The 25,902-nt window shown below is 43.9% G+C and overlaps 1 protein-coding gene across 11 annotated transcripts in view; it reads right to left on the bottom strand.

Moving 5' to 3' along the window:
- The window catches only part of PPP1R9A (protein phosphatase 1 regulatory subunit 9A), a 144,667-nt gene extending 120,102 nt beyond the window's left edge, over nt 1–24,565 (bottom strand). For 2 of the 11 annotated variants that reach the window (XM_053359675.1, XM_053359677.1), the window contains exons 1-2: nt 4,729–5,119; nt 977–2,609 (exon numbers count right to left, since the gene is read on the bottom strand). In XM_053359675.1, the coding sequence (XP_053215650.1) occupies nt 977–2,416 (1,440 nt within the window). In that variant the 5' untranslated portion in view covers nt 2,417–2,609; nt 4,729–5,119. Of the gene's footprint in view, nt 1–976; nt 2,610–4,312; nt 4,428–4,728; nt 5,121–19,483; nt 19,557–24,472 lie in introns of those variants that run through there. The other 9 variants (XM_053359679.1, XM_053359680.1, XM_053359672.1 and 6 more) reach the window with 8 other exon arrangements.
- Between the last annotated feature and the right edge of the window lie 1,337 nt (nt 24,566–25,902).

Genomic DNA, 25,902 nt, shown 5'->3' with positions numbered 1-25,902 from the left:
AATCTTTGTGGCCTGATACAACCATCTCAACAGCCCTCTTATAGAAAGCATTTCTGAAACCAATTGTAAGCCTCCATAATGAAATGCCAGTAACAATTTGTACCTAAGCTAGGCTTAGGAAATATGGTGTTGCAAGTCTCAGTTATCCTACAATGCAGGATGGAAGTGCCATGGGGGGAAATGTGATTTAAAGACACGTTAACAGACAAAACGGCGATGATTAATGTTGAAAAATACTTCCTCAGCCCTTGTATACAGTGCCTATCATCTCAATGGGTACCTGAGCTATGAGAGAACTCCCCCTCCCCACCCCATAGCCGTTCTCTAAAACTTAGGACTTTATAGGCAATTCATCTAATCCCCTATCACATGTTCTCACCATCAATCCTGCAGTCAAGGATTACACACAAACACACTTGTTGGAAGGGGCTGCCATTATACAATGTTTGCAGAAGCACTATGTGGGAATAAGCAACTGGAATCCCAAAGGCCAGATCTGAGGCTGCCCATCCCAGAGGCATGAAGAGTGTACAGAAGGAGAATCACTGCTAAGTGACAAAAGAGATCTAGCTACCCACTTCCCACCACAGGAGGCAAAACCCTAATGTGAGGAAAACAAGAAGTTATCACAGACACAGGCTGATTAGAACCATTTCAAACCTACTCCAGCCACATAAAACTCTTCTGAGTGAAAGCATGCCTAAATATTGTGACAATAAATATGTTTGATACACAGGTTAGCCACAACTATACAAGGGGCAAACAAGAGTTATTAGAGCTTAGAATGATTCTTAACAATTTGAATCAATCCTTATTTTCCAGTCAGGACCAAATATGAATCCTAAGGCCACGAAACAAATTCAATACCGGAAGCAACTAGCAAAAAAATTCGCCAGAGACAGTGTCGAGTTAAAACAAAAGAACAAAAACAACCACTCAAAAACAATGTAAAAAATAACAGACCAGTGAAACTTACCTTAATTGGAGCACAACTAAACTTAATTTTTCGACTTGCTGGGATTTCATCTTCTTCTGGCAATCCAATAATTTCAGAACATTCCATGTCAGGTTCGTAATAACAGTTGTCATCGCTGTCTTCTTGATCATCCTGTTCTGTTCCCGTCTCCCCCCAGTCAGAATTATATCTTGATCGTACCCTGTAGACATTGTAATCAGAGTGCATATACACATGAGAACTCTGAAAGTTATTCAAGTCTTCCTGTTCTTCCTTTCCATTTGTATCTTCACAGTGGGAGCCAACAGAATGCGAAGCTTCACTGACTGTGATGTCATCACTAGCTATTAAGTTTCCTGATATTTCTGCAGTCTCAGCTCCAGCAGAGATCTTTTTTTGCTGCAAAGGTGGTACTACAGGCTCTATTTTTGCCTTATTGCTCGTACAGTTCTCACCAAAACTTTGTTTATCAAGTCCATCTACTGACTCTTGTTTAGTCGCTTCACAGGCATCAACAGAATCATAGCACTTGTTTTGTATTCCACCTGTTTTCGACAAAGGCAAAGTGCTTTTGGGAGTTTCATTGTCTGATGGAGATCTACTACTGTTCTGCTCAGAGTTTTCAACAGGTGCTGAGCTGGTATTTTGTTTAGCTGATGGAGGCCAAGCATTGGCATCTTTTATGGGGCTGAAATCGTCGAGGTTTGCAACACTGGAAGACAGATTTGTGTCCACAGAAGACAGGTTTAGTGGATAGTGGCCAGTTACAGAATACTCTTCATTGTTTCCCGTCTTTTCTAGAACATTTTGTTGTGAGTCAGTATTTTCAAACACTGCACTAAGTTGGCTCACTGTTGGAGAAACAGCCTCTGTCCTTGAACTAAGACTATCCAGCGAATCTGTACTTCCCCTGTTAGACTTAGAGCTGCACCAGTCATCTTGAAGATCACTGTTAGAAACGGATCTCTCTTTCTTTGGGGAGTAGCGATTTGAATGCCCTGTTTCATGAGTATTTCTTTCAAACAACTTCCGTGTTTCAGTAAACTTGGAGTAAGAAGGACCATCGTGCATAGCATCAAACCTACTAATCCTTTCTGAAACGGAAGATTCTAACTTCACAACTGATCCATCTCCCTTCTCCACAAGCTCTTTTGGCCTAATTCTTCTTTGGGGAGATAGGGGTCCACCTTTACTTCTGGTCTTTGCCATGCCTCCAGCACTCTCATTGGGCTCCATGCCCATTTGCATGAATAAATTTTTAATCCTGTTGACGTTAGATCCATATTTCCTCCCCCTGGTTTGCTGAGAAGCCTCTCCTTCTTCTTTAGTCTTTTGTTCTCCATCTGACTTAGGCTTGTCAAAGGTGCTTTTCAATGCTTGGAACTCAGTCCTATAAGCGTTCCTGTGAGGAGAGGCACTTCGGAGATTTGATCTTTCCCCTGAACACTCTGTCTTCATCATGTTTATTTTTGGGATGTTAAACCAACATACATAGTGGCCGCTGTACCCTCCAGTTGAGATTGTGGATGAGGGGCTTAAAGGACATTAGATTCTGCCAAGGCCATACTTATAGGCAGATGACAATCCTCCAGATATGGGTACCAGCAAAAACAAGTGGGAAACTGGATGTCTTTCAAAAGAATGTTGATGAAACCTGCAACACAAAGGAGGATTTTGATTCGTATCAGTGGGTTTGTAGATCTTCATACCTATTCAATATTTACATCGGTTTTAGAATATGGCTGGCTATAAAAGGGGAAGGTTATGATATGAAGCCACCAGATGCAATTCCATCTCTCAAAGGAATCACATCTGAATCTGGAAGTTATATGGATGGGAGACTTGCCTGGGAAGCCCCACTGACACATACCCTAAGCTCCTTAAATGAAGAGAAACATAAATGGAATAAATAAACTGTTTCATGCTTTAACAACATGATGATGGAATGTTATAGTATCTTCAGAACTTCATTTAAGTGAGGGCTAATCAGGACTCCATCTTTTAGAACCCATTTTGGATTTCATTACTCAGACCTCTGGATCATTATATGGAGTAACAGCAGAAGACAGTAAAGGAAGTAAATTCCTATCATAAACAAATCATTATTCTGCTATCACATGACTGAGACTGGGGGCATTACTTCTGTGTAGGACCAAGACCTAATCCCTCTCTTTCCCAACAGTCAATGTATGTACATGCATATACACGCTATTCAAGTGTACAACAGTTCTGCATTATACCAATGTATTTTATCATTAAAGTTTCCTTCAAATGATGATGAAGAGTCAGGTACACATATCTCTACCACTGTGAAATGGTGTGATGCAGCCATGAGTGACACGTTCCTCTGAAACAGCAACACTTTGCTGCCTTCATTTTCAAAACACCACCACCACCAAATGAACAAATTAATAAACTCGCTCTGAGATTGTAGGGGTGGGGGGAAGAGAGAGAAATGAGGGACAGAGAAATCACATGCACAGAAATTTAGAACTTGCAGGAAGCAAATAATTTGGTATGGTAAAGACTTGCCTGTTCCCCTTGGGGTATATTCAGCATGACAAAGAACCATGAAAGGTGCAGTGAAAGGGGGAAGAGGAAACCTCAATGCAGGCTAAATCTGTCCATTTCCCAGCCTGGATCTCGGTAAAATCTGTACGGCAAGTGGCATTTTATATGAATCCCGAGCGTCCTGCCCTCCCGGCAAGGAGGAATACGGGGGCTGGCAGAGTCCCTTGGCGTCGTTTAATAGAGGAGGAGGAGGAAATGGGTTTTGCTTCCAGCCTGAGCAAGCAGCCCTAAAGAAATACAGAAGAGCAGCACATGACTAATAATAGAGGAAAATCTCTCATTAGCGCCCTTCTGTTTCCGCCTCCTCCGCCGCTACAACTTCACCGCAGCTGCAAGCCTCCCGAAGCGACCGACCCGGGCAACGCACACATGTGGACCTGGCTCGGCTCGCTCCGGCCCCGACCGGCCTCCGCCTCCCGCCCCCCGCATCCTCCCGCCTGCCCGAGTCAACGCGCTGCCGGGGCTGCGAGACAGATTACAAGACTCGCGCCCATATTGCGTCTGTTCTCCAGCCTTGACAACTAAGCGGTTATTTGCTCCTAAGCAACGTTGTGATGTGGCCGTTAATGCCCCCCAATCCCTTCCTTGGAAGAGAACCACATCCCTGCCTCCAAATCGCCTGCCTCTCTCTCTCTCTGGTCCCCAAGCATGCAATTAATTGAGGGGGGGCGTAGAAGGGTCATTTGCAAATAATAGCGAAGGTGAGTTTAATCAATCTCAAGGCGCAGAACCTTCCCCCAACCTCCACGCTTCGCTGTTTCGGCGTCGCTCGTCCAAGAAACCCACCCGGGGAGGGGTGGTATATTGCCAGCTAGTAAGTGTGGCGATAAATCCCCTTCTTTCCTTCGTTCCCTTTCTCTCTCCAGCCCAGCGCGACGTCCTTCACGCTCCCTATAGGAAAGTGGCGCAAAAGGCACAACTCTGTCCCCGCCGGGGAAGAAAAAGGGGGGGGGGAAACCCGCTGCTAAGCTGCCCAGCAGGAAACGCGGGAGCCGGGAAGCACCTTGCAACAGGAGCGGCGGCTGTGTAAGAATGCAGAGAGCAAGACGGCGCTCACGAGCCTTGCAAGCGAACCAGCCAGCCTGCCCACTTTCGGTGCTCGCGAAACAAAAGCTGCTCCCGACGGCAGGAGTCAAGCCACAGCGAGCCCCACACAGGCAGGTTTTGTTTTGCAAAGGGGGGGGCTCACCGCGGCACCTTACCCGGGAGAGTCGGAGTTGCAAAAGCCCCGCCGCCTCTCGATCCCCCTCCGCTTCTCTTCCTGCTGCTCCGGCTACTACTGCCGCCGTGCTGTCCACCGGCCCGCCACCTCCCGGCACTGCTGCCGCCGCCGCCGCCGCCCGCAACCTGCCCGGCAGCAGCAAGCTCCTCAGACTCGGCTCTTGCACGCCATTGCAGGCGGCGGTGGCGCCTGAGACGCTGCGCGGGGTGGGCGGGGGGAGGAAGGTTCCCGCGCTCGGCTCCACCACCAGCCGGGCTTCCCGCCGCCCGCTCGGCCTCCAGGGGACGCCCAGGCAGGCAGGCGGCTCCCGGGCGGCCCTAGGGAGGGACACGCCGGCCAGCTCGGGCGGCCCTCGGCCTCTCCGGGCCAAGAGCGTCTGACAGGTGCCTCACCTCCTCGGCGCACTGCAATGGTTTGCCCCGCTGGGAGAGGGAGGCTGGGGAGGTGGGTGGGAAGAAGGCGCCAAAGCCACGCAGCAGCAGCAGCAGCTCGGCGGCGACAACGCGCCCGGCCGGAGCGGGAAAGGACGACAAGAGGCGACCCGCGCCGCTTGGCCTCTCAGGCGCTCCCCGCTGGCCCGCGTGCAGCCCGCCTCTCGCCGGGCGTCCTATGCTGCTTGAGGCTCCCACTTTCTTTCGCAGCGGTTCCCAAGAGGGAAGCGGGTTGAGTCCCCTGGCGAGAGACTCTTACACGCCTCTGACTCCGTCTGCGCCTCAGGGGTGAAATTCTCCACTGTCCTGGGTTGCGCGTGGGGGTTTTTTTTCAAGACACCCCACGTTCACGCAACCGTCGGGGGTACTTCGGTTTTTGAACAGAAGCTGCGTTTGGAACTGGCGCTGGAGGAGTGGGAACATAGATTTGCCCCTCGAAGCTCGGGACCGAGCTCAGCTGACCTAACCGCCGCGTGGAAATTAACGGAGTAATGGCCACGCGCCCTCCCCATTACTGGTTGCACGTCTGAAGTCGCCACACTTGCACTTTAAGGGCGGTGAACCTACGGGCTACCTGATGCTGTTGGACTACAGCTCCCACCAGTCCTGACCATTGGCAGCGCTGCTCGGGCTGATGGGAATTGGAGTCCCAACAATATCTGGAGGCAGTGGCGTAGCGTGGGTTGTCAGCACCCGGGGCAAGGCAAGTAATTTGTGCCCCCTAACCCGTGGATTTGCGCCCCCTAACCCTAACCCCCAGATGTTGCGCCCGGTGCGGCCGGCCCCCCCTGCACCCCCCAGGCTACGCCACTGTCTGGAGGGCTGTGGGTTCCTTGCCCCAAACAACAAAAGAAACCTACTGGGTCATGTAGTAAGCATAGTGGTCAAAAACACAGTTCCCAGCCAAATGCAATATTCCTCATAAGAAGCTGCCTTTTAACAGAGTTGGCTCATCTAGCTCAGTATTTATTGTCTGCACTGGCTGGCAGTGGTAAAACGCTGGTCCACCTAGTTCAATATTGTCTACACTGACTGGCAGAGGATCTCCAGGTTTCAGACATCCCCAGCCGTTTCTGGAGATGCTGTCCTACCTTGCTCTTAGCACACAACTACTAGCATTCAGTGACACGCTGCCCCTGAAACAACATTTCAGAAACACAGAACTCTAGAATATTTGCAAATGAATCTACAAACGCACCATTTCCTTGAGAATTTTTGCAGTTTATATTTAAAGAAGTTTGATCCAGAACTAACAAAGTTCTGTTCTTCAGTAGAAATCATCAGGGATGTTTTTAATAAAATATACATGACCATAGAATATGCACTATAAAGTGTAAACAGCATCAAAGAAAACAGCCAAGGTGCAAGGGGGAGCAGCATTTATACCTCACTTTTCCATCAGGCGCTACACACAAAATGGCCATGCCAAGGGAGTACAACGAAAGTGGTCAGTCAAGAGGAGGAACAAAATGGTGGATCCAAGGAAGAGCATCTACAGGACAGGGACCCAAGCTAACTTGTCACCTTTTTTGTAACTTCACGGTAAATTACAGCCAATTGAAAGGACTGGCATTTGGGGGTTGGATGGGTATCTGACAATGACCAAAGGGAAACAGTGGCTTTGGGGACTTGGATAACTAACTACCTGGGCTCATCCAAAGAGCACAGCAAAGCAGGTGTCTTGTATGAATGTCCAGCTATGCCCTTGAAATACAGCAGAAAAATCACTGGGGGCCTTGTTCTGTAACTCCAATTACAAATACACATTACAACCTACAGCATATGAATCCATCAAAAATACAAATTCTAATGTGTTATACAAAAGGAATGCTGGGGACTATTAGGAAAGGGACAGAAAATAGCAATACTTATACTACAACGTGCTTATAATACATAGTGCAGCAACATTTGTAAGTGCTGTGTACATTCCTGCTTATCCCATCCCAAATACATAGCTTTGGGAAAGGTGCAGAAAAAAGCTACAGAAATGAATAGTCAGTTCAGGTTGGGACACTGTTCCAAACCAAGAATGGCTGAAACATTTGGAACATTTTAGTTTACAAAAGAAAAAGGGGGGAAAAAGACAGCTCTGGGAACAGGATAGAGGGATATATAGTAAGAGGTTTATAAAATGATGCATAGTACTCAAAATTGGCTAGCAGATTCAGGTAAGGCAAAATGTTTAAAAGAAATTTGCAAGATGCACAATCTGCTGCTAAAAGTTGAGGTGCTGAGGGCCACTAGCTTAGATGGCACTGAAGGGAGACTAGACTAATTCACAAAGGATATGCCCATCAGTAGCTATGATGGCTACATGGAACCTCCAAGAATAGATGTTAAATGCTCTAAACAGCCTTTGCCAACCAGGTGCCCCCCAAATGATTTGGACTGCAGCTCTCATCAGCCCCAGCCTGTATGAGGAACAACAACAGGAAAAGTCAGTAACTTGCCTTCAAGCCCTGTTCCTTAGTTTCCCATGGGGCATATGGTTGGCCTCTGTGGGGAGCAAATTCTTGGACTAGATGAGTCCTTGGTCTAATCCAGCAGGGCTGCTCTTATTAAACAACCATTTTGGTTATATAATCACAGAACTGCAGATTTGGAAGGGACCACAAAGTTCATCTAGTCCAGCCCCCTGCAATGTAGGAAGCTTTTGCCAGATGTGGGGCTCGAACCCACAACCCTGAGATTAAGAGTACCGACTGAGCTATCCCAGGAGCTCTCACCATCCTCATCTCAAGGTGAAGCACATAATATAATAAAAAACAGCTAAAGGAACCTAGTTTAAAGTGGTGCAGAAAATAGCAAGTAAAAGCAATTGAATTTTTTTTTAAAGGAGACACCCACAACAGTGGGTTCATTCAGCTGGGAAAGCTTGTCGCAGCACAATTGTCTTCGATTGTTTCCATAAAGTTCAGATAGTGGGCGCCTGTTGTATTTTGACAGCAACGCTGTTCCACAGAACAGGGACAGCCACACTAAAAGCCCTGATCTGAGTTACCTGATCACAGTAACTCTGCTGTCTTGGGGACCTTTAGGAGAAATTCTCCCACACATCGCAGTGACCTACAGGGACAGCCTCCCGGGTCACCTGGTCCTGAGCTTGCTGAGGCTGTCTCTCCCCTTAGCGTTATGCGTGGAGTGTGAAAAGCTACTCTGTGTGCAGTTTCAGTATCATTTTTGTGCATGGCTAAACAAAACATTCCAGTGGGTTGATTTCAATTTATTCTCCCTCCAATCTCATTGTTCATTCATTATTACTAACAGTCGACATTGCTCCAAGTGTTCCTGCTAAGTTTAATGTATTCATAGCAGAATCCACGCAGCCTTGCTTTTCCAGAAGAGCATGGGGAGAGAGCATGCAACTTCTTCTGCAGGGAGATGTTCCCTGAGAAAGGTCTTTCATCTGAATTCTTTTAATCTGACTTGTATTTCTGGATCCGGGGCCCATTGCAAGGCCAATGCATTACGAATTCTATCTTGTTCATTTTTTATTTCCAGATTTATTTACAGAGGTACCTCAGGTTGCAGACGCTTTAGGTTACAGACTCTGCTAACCCAGAAATAGTACCTCAGGTTAAGAACTTTGCTTCAGGATGAGAACAGAAATCACACGGTGGCGATGCGGCGGCAGCGGGAGGCCCCATTAGGTTATGAACACTTTCAAGTTAAGAACAGACCTCCAGAATAAATTAAGTTCTTAACCCGAGGTACCACTGTTCAAGTCCTTTTGTTTCATTTTTGATGCGATCACACACACATGGCATTAAGACTCACAGAAATTTATATGTGGAAGAGATCCACAGACACAATCTAGCCCAATACCCTACTCAGTGCAGGAGTCTTGCAACTATAGTGATCCCTGAAAGGGCACCCAGCCTCTGCTTAAAAACCTCCTGTGAACAAGAGACCATGACTTCCCAAGGCAGCTGAACTGCTCTTGCCATTAATAAGTTTCTTTTATCCTTAGCCAAAACCTGCTTCCCTGCACTTTCTGCCCGTTGGTTATAATCCTGCTCTCTGAAGTAACAGAGAGCAAGGCCAAATTTACACCATGCATGTAAATCTCTGTGATGCCACTTTAAACAGCTGTGGCTTCCCCCAAGAATTCTGGAGCTGTAGTTTATTACGGGGTTTGACAGTGGTTAAGAGACCCCTGTTCCCCTTAGAGAGCTACAATTCCTAGAGTTTCCTGTTAAAGCATTCTGGGAACTATGGCTCTGGAAGGGCAACAGCGTTCTCCTAACAACTCTCAGCACCCTTAACAAACTACAGCTCCCAGAATTCTTTGGGGGAAGCCACAGCTGTTTAAAGTAGCATCACAGAGATTTACATGCATAGTCTAAATAATAATAATAATAATAATAATAATAATTTATTTATATCCCACCTCCCCAGCCAAAGCCGGGCTCAGAGCGGCTAACAACAGTAAAAGTAGCACAGTTTACATAAAATCACAGTCAATTAATTGAAATACATTCTAAAATCCGTTCAGAATCAAATTAATGGCAACCATTGGGCTAGAGTTCTATGAAGATTACAGAAGGAGAGAGGGGGTCAGGCTGTGCCTTGGCCAAAGGCCTGGTGGAACAGCTCTGTCTTGCAGGCCCTGCGGAAAGATGTCAAGTCCTGCAGGGCCCTAGTCTCTTGTGACAGAGCGTTCCACCAGATCGGGGCCACGGCCGAAAAAGCCCTGGCCCTGGTTGAGGCCAGCCTAACCTCCCTGTGGCCCGGGATCTCCAAGGTGTTTTTATTTGAAGACCGTTAAGGCCCTTCGTGGGACATACCAGGAGAGGCGGTCCCGTAGGTACGACCCACAAATGTTTCTTAAAGAAACAGCAAATACATTACAGTGGTACCTTGGGTTACATATGCTTCAGGTTACATACGCTTCAGGTTACAGACTCCGCTAACCCAGAAATAGTACCTCGGGTTAAGAACTTTGCTTCAGGATGAGAACAGAAATTGTGCTCTGGCGGCGCGGCGGCAGCAGGAGGCCCCATTAGCTAAAGTGGTGCTTCAGGTTAAGAACAGTTTCAGGTTAAGAACGGACCTCCGGAACGAATTAAGTACGTAACCAGAGGTACCACTGTAATCTAAAAATATTGGTTGAGAAATATAGCTTGTAACATAGACCTTCAAGTTTTCCCCAAGTTAAAAATATGTTGCAACTTAACAAACCAATCTTGATTGCCCCTTTTCTGAAATGATAGTTGGCATTGGTTGAATTTCTAAACACACTTATCAGAAAGCCTCACTGAACACAGTGGGACTGCTATCTTTGAGTAAACATGAATAGGATTGCACTGTTAATGTACTATGTAACTGTTTTATTTGTTTTATGATTGTATATTTACTGTTGCAACCCAACCTGGGACCTTATAATAGAAAACGGATATTAAATCTAATAAAATAAATAAATATAAATGAATATAAAACAATTTGACACATTACTGTAAATAAGGATGTGTTTAATTTTTTTTTAATCTGATGGATTTATGCTCTTGTTTTCTGGTAGAAAATAAAGCACAATCCACATCAGATGTCTGCAGAAGTCCTATTTAGTTCAATGGGCTGTACCCAAGAAGAACACTAAATGAATTATCCATTTTGCTCCCCAGCCAATTTGGTGAGCCTGCTATATAATCCACATATTCTGAACATCGAGGCTTCATTAAAAAGGCTTATTAGTATTTCAGAATTGGTCCTAGATTTACTTAAGAAATAGTAACCAGCTTGACAGCTTGGAGACTGCTTCAGAGAGCTCTTTGCCCAGAAAAGAACCACCGATAATGCTAACAAAACTATATAATTAACAATTTAACAAAAAAGGGATCACATATTTGGCTGGTTACTGAGGGCAGTAATTGAACAATGGAGTTCTCGTTACATTCATTCATAAACATTTCGTTTCATTAATAATGGAACAGCAATGTTGGGAGTTGGTAAAGGGAATTTCCAGAGCGAATCAGAAAATATGTGAATTGTGATAGCAAGAGTGCCTGAGCTCATTAAATCTTCACATAGCTCAGGGATGGGGGAACCTATGGTCCTCCAGATACTGTCAGACTCCAACTCCCATCAGCATGGCCAATTTTGTGTGAAGATGGGATTCTTCATCACTGACATAACTGAAAACCCAAGTCACACATACAGGGGGTCCAATCTGCCAGTTTCACGTTCTCCCCATTTCTAATTTTCCCATCTTAAATTTAGTTCTCTACATGGCTGCAGCAATTTCTGGTCAAGAAAAAAAAGAACCTTCAAGAAAATTTGTCAGCATTTTAGTTCAAATTTCTCCTAATAAACACTTTTTTTTGGTATGCTGTTTTTACTAATGTACACATTTTCTTTTGCAAGGAATGTCCACTAATAATATGCATTCTTATGTTATTTTCACCAGTATATGCTGTTTTGGGCATACATTCCACCAAGTACATGCATTTTGTAAACATTTCTTTGCAGTAGAACTCCATTACAAACTTCACAGAACTGCGAATTTCATTAAAAGAGTAACAAAAGTAAAATAAGCCTGATGAAGAGCAATACACTCAAAACATGCTGGGTAAATTTCAAAAATATATCCATTTTCTGTGGATGTTTCCCCAGGGCTGGCCCTATCATTTGGTAGTTAGGTGGCAGATGCCGCTGTGCATGTGCATGGCATTTTCTGTGGATGTTTCCCCAGGGCTGGCCCTATCATTTGGTAGTTAGGTGGCAGATGCTGCTGTGCATGGCAATGGGCAGTGAATGTTTCCATCTATCAGAGGACAAAATTGTATGTTCCATGAAACCTTCCCTGCAATCACTTAGCTAGCCTATTGCACTCGGATGCAGTCCCATTGCCAAAGTATTAACAAATAATTTCTTATTCCAGCAGGAATTTTAAGGTAGTTTTCTGTTTCCATGATAAATTTTAGTTGTTCTTATTCTTTGCATTGTTTTTAACATTTTATGTACGCCACTTAGATATTCTGAATAGTGTGCGGTATATAAATACCTGAAATTATCATCTGCTGGTCTGATCAGCTTGGTGCAACAGCTGGTGCCCTTTGCCTCAGGCAGCAAAATTACTTGAGCCAGTGCCATTTCCTTCTGCTTCTTGCCCCCCTACCCACCAAAAAAGCGCAAGCAGGGTCAAAGTACCACCCAATTTCCCCACGCCACACCCATAGAAGACCTGCCACAGCCAATCTGTTCAATCAGAGCACTTCCCATTTTGTCAGATATGACAATACAAGTTTTATAATGCTATCCAGTAGTCCGTGTCATGGGTGACAGGTAACACTACAGTGGTACCTCGGGTTACAGGTGCTTCAGGTTACAGACGCTTTAGGTTACAGACTCCGCTAACCCAGAAATAGTACCTCGGGTTAAGAACTTTGCTTCAGGATGAGAACAGAAATTGTGTGGCGGCAGCAGCAGCGGGAGGCCCCATTAGCTGAACTGGTACCTCAGGTTAAGAACAGTTTCAGGTTAAGAACAGAACTCCAGAGCTAATTAAGTTCTTAACCTGAGGTACCACTGTACTTTTACTTTATAAAGCTTGTGCATCATTGTTTATAATAAGCAGAGTCTTTACAGTCTGGCAAGAAGTTGTGCTGGTCTTTTTGTCTGTTTACTGCTGTCTGCTGTGCTACCTTACACAGAAATAATATCACTACAGTATTAGTAATGGACACTGCTATTTTCCTACATGAAAAACTGCTAGCACCTTCATGATGGAAGATACATGAACACAATGGGCTCCCCCCAACCTTTTTACCACATAAAACCTGGTTTTACCACATAAAACCTGCATGTATGCACACTGATAAAAGACGCACCCTGAATCTATGACTGTTACGTCTGACAATTTATTCATGATGTTCCCAGGTGCTGAGGAAAGTGCTTTTCTGCACAGGGAAATTATAACATCTGGCCTCATGCTGTAAACTTTATGCTGCACCTATGAAAGCGGCAACCAGAATATTCTATGTATAAGCTGAAGAGATGGTGCGGAAGATAGGGCATGATGCTTTTAAAATGGCCTCCCAAAAAATCAAGAGAGGGGAACTTTTATGACTAAAACAGTGAACCGCTCTCCTGCAACACCACCTGTAAGGGGCTTTGAACACCACTGAAGGCAAATGCACTCCCTTCTTGATTACTAATGCCTTCACAGTGCCACTGACCCTTCGCTTTGCCTTCTGTTTTTAATTAGCATCATTTTTCACGTAGCTCTACACATCTGCAGAGCTGTCAGGTCTCAGCCACATGCCTCCAGAGAGATTTGTACAACACTGGAGGAAGAGTTCTGCATCTCCACTTTTTGCTTGCTTGCTTGCTTGCTCTTTCTTTACAGCCTTTCAAAGCTTCCACAACAGCTGCAGGCCTCACCAGCAATCAACCTGGGAACAACATACAAGGTAGCCTAGCTCTCAGCTGGAAAGTGCACTGCCCATTGACCAGCGGTGACTGGTTTCCTTTGGGACTGGTAGGTTAGAAGACAGAGCGATCCGGTGCAGGTGAGGCCAGAGCCAATGACGGTCAGAGTCCCTAATGGACCAGCCTCCACTGTCATATTGCAGCAGCCTTCTATGAACAGCCCTCCAGCCACTTACGTCTTCAGCATATTGAAAAGCAAGAAATAGACAGTGTTTTTTTTCTGGGGGGACGCATACCCCTAAACGTTTATTGAATCTAAGTTTGGCCTCACTGAGGGGCAGTATTTCAATATGAGTAGGAAAATGAAAGTGCCCCTGAACATTTTTTTAAGAAAAAAAACACTGGAAATAGATATATTTTACCAAACTCTTAAAAAGCAGAGACATCACCTTGCCAACAAAGGTACGTATAGTTAAAGCTATGGTTTTCCCAGTGGTGATGTATGGAAGTGAGAGCTGGACCGTAAAGAAGGCTGATCGCCGAAGAATTGATGCTTTTGAATTATGGTGCTGGAGGAGACTCTTGAGAGTCCCGTGGACTGCAAAAAGGTCAAACCTATCCATTCTGAAGGAAATCAGCCCTGAGTGCTCACTGGAAGGACAGATCCTGAAGCTGAGGCTCCAATCCTTTGGCCACCTCATGAGAAGAGAAGACTCCCTGGAAAAGACCCTGATGTTGGGAAAGATGGAGGGCACAAGGAGAAGGGGACAATGGAGGACAAGATGGTTGGACAGTGTTCTCGAAGCTACCAGCATGAGTTTGACCAAACTGCGGGAGGCAGTGGAAGACAGGAATGCCTGGCGTGCTCTGGTCCATGGGGTCACGAAGAGTCGGACATGACTAAACGACTAAACAACAAGAAGTTCTGTTAGTCTAAGATTGGCACCCCCACATTGGTCCTCTCCAGATGTTTAGGACTGCAATTCTCATCAGCCCTGCCCAGCACAGAGGGTCAACATTTCAATTTCTGGCTGTTTCCCACAGGAAATGGTGTCTCAAGCTTCCCAGGGCATTCTGGGGGATTTTAAGCAATGCTGTGCCAAAACTTGCTATTCAGTTTCTCAAACGATTTCTTCTTTTTGGGGGGGAGGCAGCTTCTCTTTTTCTTCTTCATTCTCAGGACACATTCAGATTTCTTCAGAATTTTGCTAGGTGCAAAGTTGAGTTTACTTTATTCCTGTGAGCTAGCCTTGGGTGTGAGTGCATTTTTCTTTCCCTTAAACATTTCTCCAGCACTCAGAGGCCTTCCTAGCTTTCTGCTCTTCCAAGTCTAAAAGAGCCCCATTGGAAGGGTTACCTAACAATGTGTCCCCTCCTTCCCACATCAATAGAAATGTGGGAAGCCACCTTTAGAAGGAAAGTACATGTAAGACAATGTACAATCTTGCAGACATCTACTCAGAAATAAGTTCTATGATGTTCAATGGGAACTTACTCCCAGGGAAGTGGATAGACAGTTGGAGCCTGAAAGTCTTTATATTACTAGCTAGGCTTGCTTTCTTGCTAGCTTTCCATGTAGGGTGTGACAAGGTGCATCAGTAAAATATTGCATAAATTTTATGTCTTGTTGGTTTCCTCACACCGCACTCTACAAATTCTGTACAGGTACAGGTTACTGTCCAAAGCTCTTCTTGTCAAATGCCTACATGGAATTTGGTACGGCTTATCCACACATTCCACATAACAGTGCTTGTGAAGCTAATAAATGGAGTTGGTTTACTGTATTGTAATAATTTTGATAGTGCACCTGTAGGGTTCCATTTCACAAGCAGCTGCAGAACTGAAGATAACATTAATCCCGAATACACTGGAAAATGGGGCAGAAGCGGCGAAGGGGAAAATAATTGCAAAGTTACAAATATTATTTTAGTCTTAGAGCTGCTTTCACCATGGCATTTGGGTGCATCCGCATTTCAGGATTAATCTGTAATAGATCCAGGAACTATGGGTACTCATCTAAAGAGAGATTGCTCTGTTTACTGGACACAAAAATAATGTAATAGAAGACCAGCTCTTGCACATTCGAGAACGTTGTGCCTCAAAATGCAAAAAGGAAAGAAAGGAACAAATCTAGTTCTTGGTCTAGATATGGTGGATGGCAATTAGGGAAAGGGACTTCTCAGTGGTGGTGCTCCAATTGTGAAATTCTCTCCACAAGGAAGCTTATCTTTGGTGTGCCAGCCAAAAACATTCTTTTATTCTCCCAGGCATTTAAACTGAGCTTGAACTGTGTGTTTGGTTTTTGTTCTGCTCTTTATGTATTGCTTTAGATGCTATTCTTGTCTTTGTTATATTGTATTTCGGATCATCTTTTTATTTAGTTATTAGACTTCTAAGTTGCTTATTACCTAAAGGTCTCCAAGAGATTTACAACAGTTTTAAAAACATAAACACACATTTTTGTTCAGGCAGCTTAATTAACCTTGTTAAGGCTGACTTTGATGTTCTAATTTTCTTCTGAATTGTGTCTGCCTTTTCGGTTCTAATTGATGGTAACTGTTTCATTGTTGTTTTTTATTTACTGAAGTGCTTTATTTTCCTTTCACAATGACACATAAGACATTACGATTTTCAGCTCGGGTTGATTTACACATTCCACTTTTTTACTTTCATATAAAAAATGTACAAATATCTTACAGAAATTCAACCAGACAATTAAATTTAAGGCTGTCATTGCAAACATAAGAGCAACTCAAGTTGAGCAGCTTTGGCCTGTGATGTCTTGCTGGGTTTCAAGTAGATAAGGAAAGAAAAACAGGTTTATAAGGCTTGTCTGTTTCCAACAGTGAGAAAGATGGCAAAATGGCCACACTTCCCACAAATTTTTGCCCTGCTCAGCAATAGTGACCTAGAATTCTTGGTGCTTTGGGTAGTGGAAGTCAGATCTTTGTTACCTTGTACAGATCAGACCTCAAACTCCATCATTGCATTGCTGGTAATAGTTATAGGTATAAATTAAACTTTTTCAAAATATGAATGTCACCTGGACTTTGATCATATTCCAGATGTATATAGGTTACTGTTATATAGCTAAGTAGAAAGGTAACAGCTGACTTAGGAACAGGATATCAGGAACACACATCCTCACAGCATTATTGGAGATAGCTACCCCAGTGACAATGCTCTGAGGTGAATTTTGTTTTATGGACCACCACCATCATCTGTCATTCACAGCAGCGTTTTCAGTAGTCTTATGGAGACTACTGTACTTATTGTACAGCCTCTCTCTTAATTCTGTTGAAAGACCAGCCACTTTTAGTGCCTCTCAAAATTTATTGCGTTCCTGCTGTTCACCACAGATCTCTGTAATTAAGAATTAGTGCCTGAGCTTGCTTTTTTCTTCTCACACTTCTGGTCCTTTTCCTTTTGTGTCATATCTAAGCATTGTGAGCCTGAGGGCAAGGTTTTTCTTCTCACCAATATTTGTAAGCCACTTTGGAGTCTTCTTTGGCTGAAGGCCAGGATAAAACAAAATGCTTAATAATTATTGAGATAGGATGAGGTATAGCTATTTGCCCTGGGAAATGTAAACATTTTTTACTAGTAATAGAAGTCCAGAAGGTCTAAAACATGCCAGTAAGAGGAGGCCACACAGAGACTATGCAACTAACAATGACTTCAGTAACAAGAAGATTAGGGAGACAGAAGATACAGCAAAGCACTGCTTGGAAATACAGAACTGAAACTGAAAGCATAGTGCCTGACAGCTGACTCAGCAACTTCCTGATATGGCAAATCTGAAGGGCCAATACACCACACAATCATTTAAATGGGAGGTAGGATTTTACAACAATGTGGAGATCAGGGTATTCAGCCGGGAAATTCCAAAAACGACTGCAGCCCCAAAGCCCACCCAGTCTTTAAACTAGTCTTACTTATACCACTGCAAACAAACCATCACTTTGACCCCATACTCTGCTAAGTGGAAGATAAGCTGCATCGATGTCAGTGGACTTTACTTCCAATTAAACAAGTTTTTTCCATTTTGCACTATAGTAAAAGAGCAGGGAAAGTATTCCTGGGTAATAATTTCCTCTGCTTAGCACTCAGTGTTCACTATCAGAAGCCAGACATGCATATAGAAAAATCTATGGTGACCTTTCTGACTTGTGTGGCTGAATCTGAGCTATATAGTAATGTTAATAGTTTGGTGGCGTTAAGCTGCACCCCAGACCTCTCTAATCCCTGGATCTAGCAAGTGTTAAAAGCAACCCAAGCCTTCTAATTCTTGGAATACCCAAGATAGCGTCCTGGTGACGTGATGAGGGATTAAGGAGTTTGGTGCGAGATGGCAGGTGGGTGGAGCCCCCTTCCTTAACAGAAAAAGCCAGAGTTTTGAGTTAAATTGTTGTAGTGATGTGAGCCAAAAGTAAACCAGCAAGCTGTGAGAAGACAGAGAGGCAGAACAATGTTTGAATTCAAGGCTGCGGCTATGGGAGAAACAAGACCCTTTTGGAGTGCCAATGCTGTGAACAGATTGAATATATGTGTAAATAAACCATATAGCATAAAGACACCACAGTCTCCTCTGTGCCTCATTTCCAAAGGAAACACGAACCCTGGGTAAGCACCCGGAATCCTGCACCACTCAGAGACTGGGATAGTGTGCAACATTAAGAACTGGATTTGCTGAAACAGCCCATTAGAGCCCTTAAACCAAAGTTGTTGGGATCTTGCCCTGAGAGTGCAAAAGTGTCAGGGTCATTTTGTTCTGCTTAGTTTGTGAAGAAAAGGGGGGGCAGAAAGTTAATACACCCTCACACTTGGGTCTCTGACAAAGCTTGTCAGTTTTGGAACAGAGCCTGAAGTTGGGAGATAGATGTGTAGAGTGTAGCTGCCAATGCTGGCTATATATTGAAAGACGAGGCATATGTTTGTGGTAGGTGGCATTTTGGAACCATTTAGCTCCAAGCAGAAATGTCCAGGGAAGGCTGACAAAGTGGTGTACGTTTCAAGGAAAACTCATGAGCTAGCTGCTTGACAGCAGACCCCACCAAGAATGGAATACAGCAGAGTGCTGACAATGTCTTCTTTCCCTCTCTCTCTCTCTCTCTCTCTCTCTCTCTCTCTCGAGTTCTTCTGTTTCTGCAGAGTCAAAGGAAGGAAGCTTGCCTTATGCTTTCCTAAGAAAAAGGGCTATGATTTTGCACAGCTGTACAAGATGGGACATAGGGTTGATTGGAATTTAAGATAGGTTTCACCAGAGTTTAATCCCAGAACCAGTTTACAGATGCCAGTACTCCATACTTGAAATATGTGAAGGGCTAATAGCGCCTCTGAACATTTGCAGAGTGCATTCCTCTTATCTCTAATCATTATATATCACTCCATATTTTTTTTTATTGGTAGGCAAACTTTCTCAGTGCTGGCTCAATACATTTTGCTGCCTGAAGCAGAAATCAAACTTTCCTCCCCGCATAGGTAAGGCAAGCACCATTCAGACACTGATTCCTGCCTCTACCCATCACCTGCCCATCTCATAGTGCCATCTGAAGTGAGTCATTTCCTCCCCACTGTATTCCTTCTGGACAGTTGGTGTGGTTTTGAGACACATAATGGATCCCACCTGTGAATTTCATGAAATGCACAGAAAACTCAAGCAATTTTATACAATATTAGCTCCTCTCCTGTGAAAAGCTTATGACCCAAGTAAGAACTGTATGTGGTAGTTATGAATATGCATGTCCGTGTTAGAACACTTTCTAAAAGTCTACCTTAGCCCAAACTTTCAAATGATATAAACAAGCATATTAAACCACTGGCCACTGTTGCCTCTTTACACCAACTTACACGACAAATTAACCGGCATTCTAATGCCAAACCTTGTTTTCTGTCAAAGTACTACAGAACTGCCATATTTGTGTTTCTGAAACTCACCAGTTCTCCATTCTGTTCCTTGCGCCTTGTCTGTGGCCCAACTGTCCGGCTAACTGCCCTGGAACTTTCTGGCACAACATTCTTTTCACCCCCTTGCAAACTGAGGCTGCGCACACCTGTATATTTAAAACTTCCTCCAAAGAATCATGGGAACTATAGTTTGTTCCGGGTACTAGCTCTGTGAGGTGTGAACTACAGTTCCCAGGATCCTTTGGGGGAAAGCCATGCACTTTTAATGTGCTTCAGATGCATGCTGTGTACAGAGCCTAAGAGATTCGACTTCGTTTTTCTACCAGATAATGGTCCAAAAAGCAAACAGTCTCCTATCAAGTGATCCAGTTAGATGACTTGACAGCTGCTCAGATCGGGCCCTACCATTACACAGAGTGAGGCAGCTGCCCCAGGTAGAAGTTGTGGGGCAGGGAGCAGCTGTAAGCTGTGGAAAAAATAGAAATGTGCATACCACAAGGCCTACCCTGGGCCTCCTAAGCAAACCTACTTCCCTCACCTGTGGTGAAAGATGTTATTCCATCACCGGTGATGAAGTAAGTCTCAGCTGCCAGTCTGACCAGCTTTTGGGCGTCAAATGGGGTGGCACCATCTTGTCCTTGACTTGAGGCAACAAAATATTTAAGGCTGGTCCTGACAGCTACATAATGATTTCTTTATCGTACAGCAAGCCCACAATTTATGCTCGCTTTTCTTATGTGATTGCATGATTCCCAGGAACCAAACCCTCAAGTAAGTTGTCGGTTTATGTATCACTTAACACCTTATGAACAATTTATGCATCACTTAATACCTGAGCCTGTTACAGATAGGTGGCCGTGTTGGTCTGCCATAGTCAAAACAAACATTTTTTTTCCTTCCAGTAGCACCTTAAAGACCAACTAAGTTAGTTCTTGGTATGAGCTTTCGTGTGCATGCACACTCAGTGTATCTGAAGAAGTGTGCATGCACACGAAAGCTCATACCAAGAACTAACTTAGTTGGTCTTTAAGGTGCTACTGGAAGGGGAAAAATTTTTTGTTTTACCTGAGCCTGGTAGTAGTAAAAATAGTAGATTATTTATTACCCAGGACAGGTCACACAACAATTAAAAATACAACACTAGAACAGTTTAAAGCAAACTACAATAATAAGAATAGAGTGGGCTCTAAAAAATATACACCACAAGAATCATAGGCCAGGGTAAATAGGTACATTTTCAACATACAATGAAAATTGCACATTGAGGGGGCCAGATGCACCTCTGTGATGAGGAAGTTGCACCATTGCTCAAATGTTTAATACCATGGGCTGCATTCAGACAGCATTTTATTTAATCTTTACAGGGTTTCCCTACCTGTTTATTTTTACATGTGGTGTGATGTTTCACATGATGTAAAATCTAGTGGAATCTAGCAAATGTTTAATTCATGTTACTTCCATTAAAAGCAAACAAACAGTTTCAACCCTGTTAACTCAAAAATTGCAGGCATTTTGCACTGACAAAATTTGGGGCGTATACAAGCCACAGTTCCACAATACCAGAAGGTACTAAGTATGAAAGGAACATCAGAAACTGGAACAGAAGCGCAAGCATTATAACTAGTAAAACTAATGCAATTCTCTACCCACCCCACCCCACTCCTCTTGAAATATACTCAGAGTCACGAAGTGATTTCATGCTCTTTATTCAGCTCATAGTGGTGAGGAGGAATGAATGAAAGTCCCCTCAAAGTATCTGCTTTATATACATTATTTACACAATGGGCTGCACATGATTGGCTAATTCCGGAATTCTACTGTAAGCCAATCAGGTTGTGGATTCACTTCTATCTGGAGCCTGATTGGGTAGTTCCTGCCAACCAATCATACTGCTGCATTGTTCTAGGACCAATCAGACTGCTGCATTCTGAATCCTATTGTTCTAGAACCAATCAGACCGCTGCCTTTTGGATCCTATTGTTCTAGGACCAATCAGACTGCTGCAGTTTGGATCCTATTCAACTCAGTACATAACACCTCTGCATATAGCAATAGTCTTATCAAGACATTGCTTCCCTCTCTCAATGATGTCTAGCTGCTCTGCAAGACTTATACCCCACAGCAGTCAAAGCCAGCAGTTATGGAGGTCTAGCTGAGCTGTAACAATTAAAGACCTATGGAATAGGGCAGGTTCTTCTTCTTATTTGAAATTTCTTAATGTTACCCTTAACTCTACCAATAGACACTGCACTTTCCCCATGTACACTTCTGAAACATATCCTACACATTTGGCATGTGTTGAGTAGGCCAATACTTAGAATAAATTACAGAGGCCAAAAGAAGCCAAACGTTTTAGGGCAAGTTGTATATTTGAATGCAGAATGTGGTACTTCTGAACGTGCATTGTTACACACTACAATAACTCACCTTGAATCTAACAAGGTTAAAGTAGTCAACAAGTGTCCTTTTCTCTGTTTCCAGGAAAACAGCTGGCTTCCTCTTTTGCAGTCATGTATGCACACCACATAATTGTTTTCTACAGACCTCACATTTCACAAAATGCTTTTAGTAAAGATTGAGTGGCAACAATAATTTCAACTTCCAAATTAGTGGCTTGTTTGCATTATGCATTGTTGAGGGCAGAGCAAAAGCAAAAGGAACAAAACAACAACAACACCCCACAAATATTTGCATTCTTGGTAAAAGAGATCCTCCTTAGCCCCATGCAGGTGTTTGCTGACCAGAAACATTTAAGGATATTTTCATGCATCATTCAGGCTCAATTCATACTGATGTTCTGGTTTGCTATAATGTGGGTTGTTGTTCCTGGTGCTTACTGCATTCATAAGGAAGGCTCATCTACTTATTTTACCATAGGCACAAGCTGGAGGGCACAGTTTGATTTCACTGCAAATAGCAGAGGGGTCAGGGCCAGCCCAAAACACTTTGCTGCCTGAGGCAAAGAGCAAAATAGCACACACACCTTGATTTCATACACAGAAGGCAGCTACAGACTTTCATACACAGCCTGGCAGTTGCATGTGAAGGGATAGTATCCTCCAGGACACCCATGGGTGGTAGACTGGCTTAGGAAGTCCAAGGTAGGTCACGTGACTGTCACAACTCCGTCCTTCAATACCATGCCAGGGTTCCCTGGCTCAAATTATCTCCCACCTGAAAGGGCTGTAGTGTAGAAGTTTGATTCAGTTTGCATTTAAATATGAATTTACCCAATTCACACTTTCCAAAACAATACATAAACCAAGACACAGCCATCCTTTGAAATTCATACTCCTCTGAATTTGGCAATGCAGTTCTCCAGCCAAGCAATGTGTACAAAATTGTGTATATTGGGATAAAGGTAAAAGGACCCCTGACTGTCGTGGCCGACTCTGGGGTTGTGGCACTCATCTCGCTTTACTGGCCGAGGGAGCCGGCGTACAGCTTCTGGGTCATGTGGCCAGCATGACTAAGCCGCTTCTGGTGAACCAAAGCAGCGCATGGAAACGCCGTTTACCTTCCCGCCGGAGCAGTACCTATTTATCTACTTGCACTTTGACATGCTTTTGAACTGCTAGGTTGGCAGGAGCTGGGACCAAGCAACGGGAGCTCACACCGTCTCAGGGATTCGAACCACTGGCCTTCTGATCGCCAAGCCCTAGGCTCTGTGGTTTAACCCACAGCGCAAAAAGGCATATGTTAAAGAAAATAACATCAAGATGCATAGTATCGGGGAAAATTGCTTACAAATGTGTGTATTAGGATAAATTTTCATGAGAACCTCTTTTTAAAAAAAGTGGAGACTGATGTGGAAATGTGAAGAAGTGATCGTAAAACTGGGAAAATGAGAGAAACCAAAATTGACAGCTCCCCCCCCCCCCCGGCAATTGCCTCCAAGTGAGGGAGCGAGAGAAGAAGTAGAGACTGTGTGAATGTTATCATTCTTGGTGATAACAGCCTCTGGCTTCCTTCTGATGAAGTCATCTTGTACTGATCTGCGCTTAGAGATAAGGTATGAAATTCACAGAACTAGAGAAGAATAGAGCTTGGCTGTAATGGCTTAGATACAGAGCCATAAAACCACAATCCTTACTGTGAAATGTAAGAGAAACCAGTGAAATCACCACAAGTTGCAACAGCAGAATGACCGGTTCAAAACATATAGTACAAACATTTCTCCCGTGGGCTGGTTTCTGCGGTTATTTCATGTCAAACAGCAATTCCACCATCAATCACCTGCAGTTTGTGATCTTGGGTGGAAGCTGAAAGAAGGGCCCTGAGGCAGAAGCTGCACTCACACTTCCTCCATAGAATAACATCCCCCAAATAGAATCATAGAATTGTAGTGTTGGACGGGAACCTGAGGATCATCTAGTCCAATTCCCTGCAGTGCAGGAATCCTGCCCTGGGTGGACTCAAACCACCAACCTTCTGGTTAACAGCCAGATGCACTGACCCATTGCAAATACTTCCTTAGCACTCTTTCATATCCAGACATTACTTCCAAGCACGCCCAGCAACCACACCCAATACATAGTTAATCCCCAGCAAACATCTGGTCTATTAAAAAAAATCCTGGCAGCATTAAGTCCCAGGAGTTACTCTTGTTGAACCCAGGGGCACTCACTTCTGAGTAAACACGCCCAGGATTGCCAGTTTAGCTGCCGCTTCGGTTCTATGGGAATCAGTGTGAACAAGTTGTTTCAGTGTGGATCAGATTCGACCATTATTATTATTTACAAATGTGTATATCCTGACCTTCAGATGAAAGAAATTTATTTATATATTTATGCCTGAAAGGCTGAATACATGAAGTTGTTTTGGTATCTATGGCTTTCTCTTAGGCTAACCAATATAAGTTTTCGATTACTGTCGGGAATGAGCTGTTGTAAAGTCAATGAGATAAAAGACCCCACCTCAAAAAGGGAAAGGACAGAGGTGACAAGAACAGCACTCAAAATGAGTTAACTAAGTGCAATCTAAGTGCAAAACTAAAAGCAAGTTCTCATTAATGCTTACCTCTGAAGATCCAAAGTCAAGGTGGGTTTTCTCCCCCTGTGAAAGTTGATGTCATTGCTTACTATGGAGAAAAGCAAAAAGGAGGAAGAAAAGCTCTCTGAACTCTTATTATGACATCAGCACTTGCCTCAGAATCAGAATTCTTTAAGGAAATGCTTGTGACTAAATCAGTGTTTTCTTTTTCATGCAAGTGGAATGAAGGCTTTCATGGAGATAAAGTAAGAACACTGTGGTAGGAATGTCTTACTCTTCCTTCACACTTCGGAATGGAAACAAGAAAGAATGTGTGAGGTTTTCCACTTCTTACGTTGTTTTCTCTTTTCACACGTGGGGAAATATAGGCCAGATGTTGCCACGGGGACAACTGTGCACAGTAATCCTACTCTTACTTGAATGAAACGTTAAGATATATAGCCTCACTTGTAACTACATTTTGTATGGTGTGTAGTTCAATCTTTACCATTGTTCACAGGCAGGGCAAGCTTTGAAATTTTTTCAGCTGGGAAACTTTAATAAGCAGTGGGTCACTGACTCTGCCAACAATCTTCACAAACCTGACACTTTTTTCCTTTGTCACAGTTTCTGTCCTTTTACCCATTCCTCATTCCCTTCTCTATGGCTTTGAAGAAGCGCCACTCAAACCAAGAGGGATGGTAGGGTAGCAGGGCTTCGAAGATGGTGTGCTTCTGCTTAACTCTGACTTAGCATAATTATTAGTCACTTCAAAACATTATTTTATACCCATCCGGAAAGATTATTTCTTTGTGTATTTATTCCCCTATGTTTCCATAAGAATCCCACTCTTCTTCCTTCATGCAACCTAACAAGCTATACATGTGGTTCCTGCTGGAAGTACAACTGCAGGGATCATTCATTTAATAACCTAAGGGTTAATTCTGCTTACAGTTAGTCAAGCCAACTGGGGGTGGGTGGGATTTGTTGCCTAGCAACCAGGCAGTATGCCATGTTCCTTGCTGAGGCAATTCAAATTTTGATTGGTGTATATAACTTTTTATCCTGTGTAGTTGCATATCTCCCTCCTCTAAACAACACTTGCAAAGATTTGTGTTGTTGTTGTTGTTTAGTCATTTAGTCAAGTCCGTCTCTTCGTGACCCCATGGACCAGAGCACGCCAGGCACTTCTGTCTTCCACTGCCTCCCGCAGTTTGGTCAAACTCATGCTGATAGCTTTGAGAAGACTGTCCAATCATCTCATCCTCTATCGTCCCCTTCTCCTTGTGCCCTTCATCTTTCCCAACATCAGGGTCTTTTCCAGGGAGTCTTCTCTTCTCAGGTGGCCAAAGTACTGGAGCCTCAGATTTGTAGACCCCCTCATATCATATGCTGTTTCTACTCAGTTTACCCAGCAAAGTATTATTGGCTTCTCTTCTCTTTGGACTGCTCAAAGTTCACAGGTGACTGCTCATTCA

Source organism: Podarcis raffonei, chromosome 12 (assembly GCF_027172205.1).
Source record: "Podarcis raffonei isolate rPodRaf1 chromosome 12, rPodRaf1.pri, whole genome shotgun sequence".
Lineage (NCBI taxonomy): Eukaryota > Metazoa > Chordata > Lepidosauria > Squamata > Lacertidae > Podarcis > Podarcis raffonei.
This window is presented reverse-complemented; position numbering and strand designations above follow the sequence as displayed.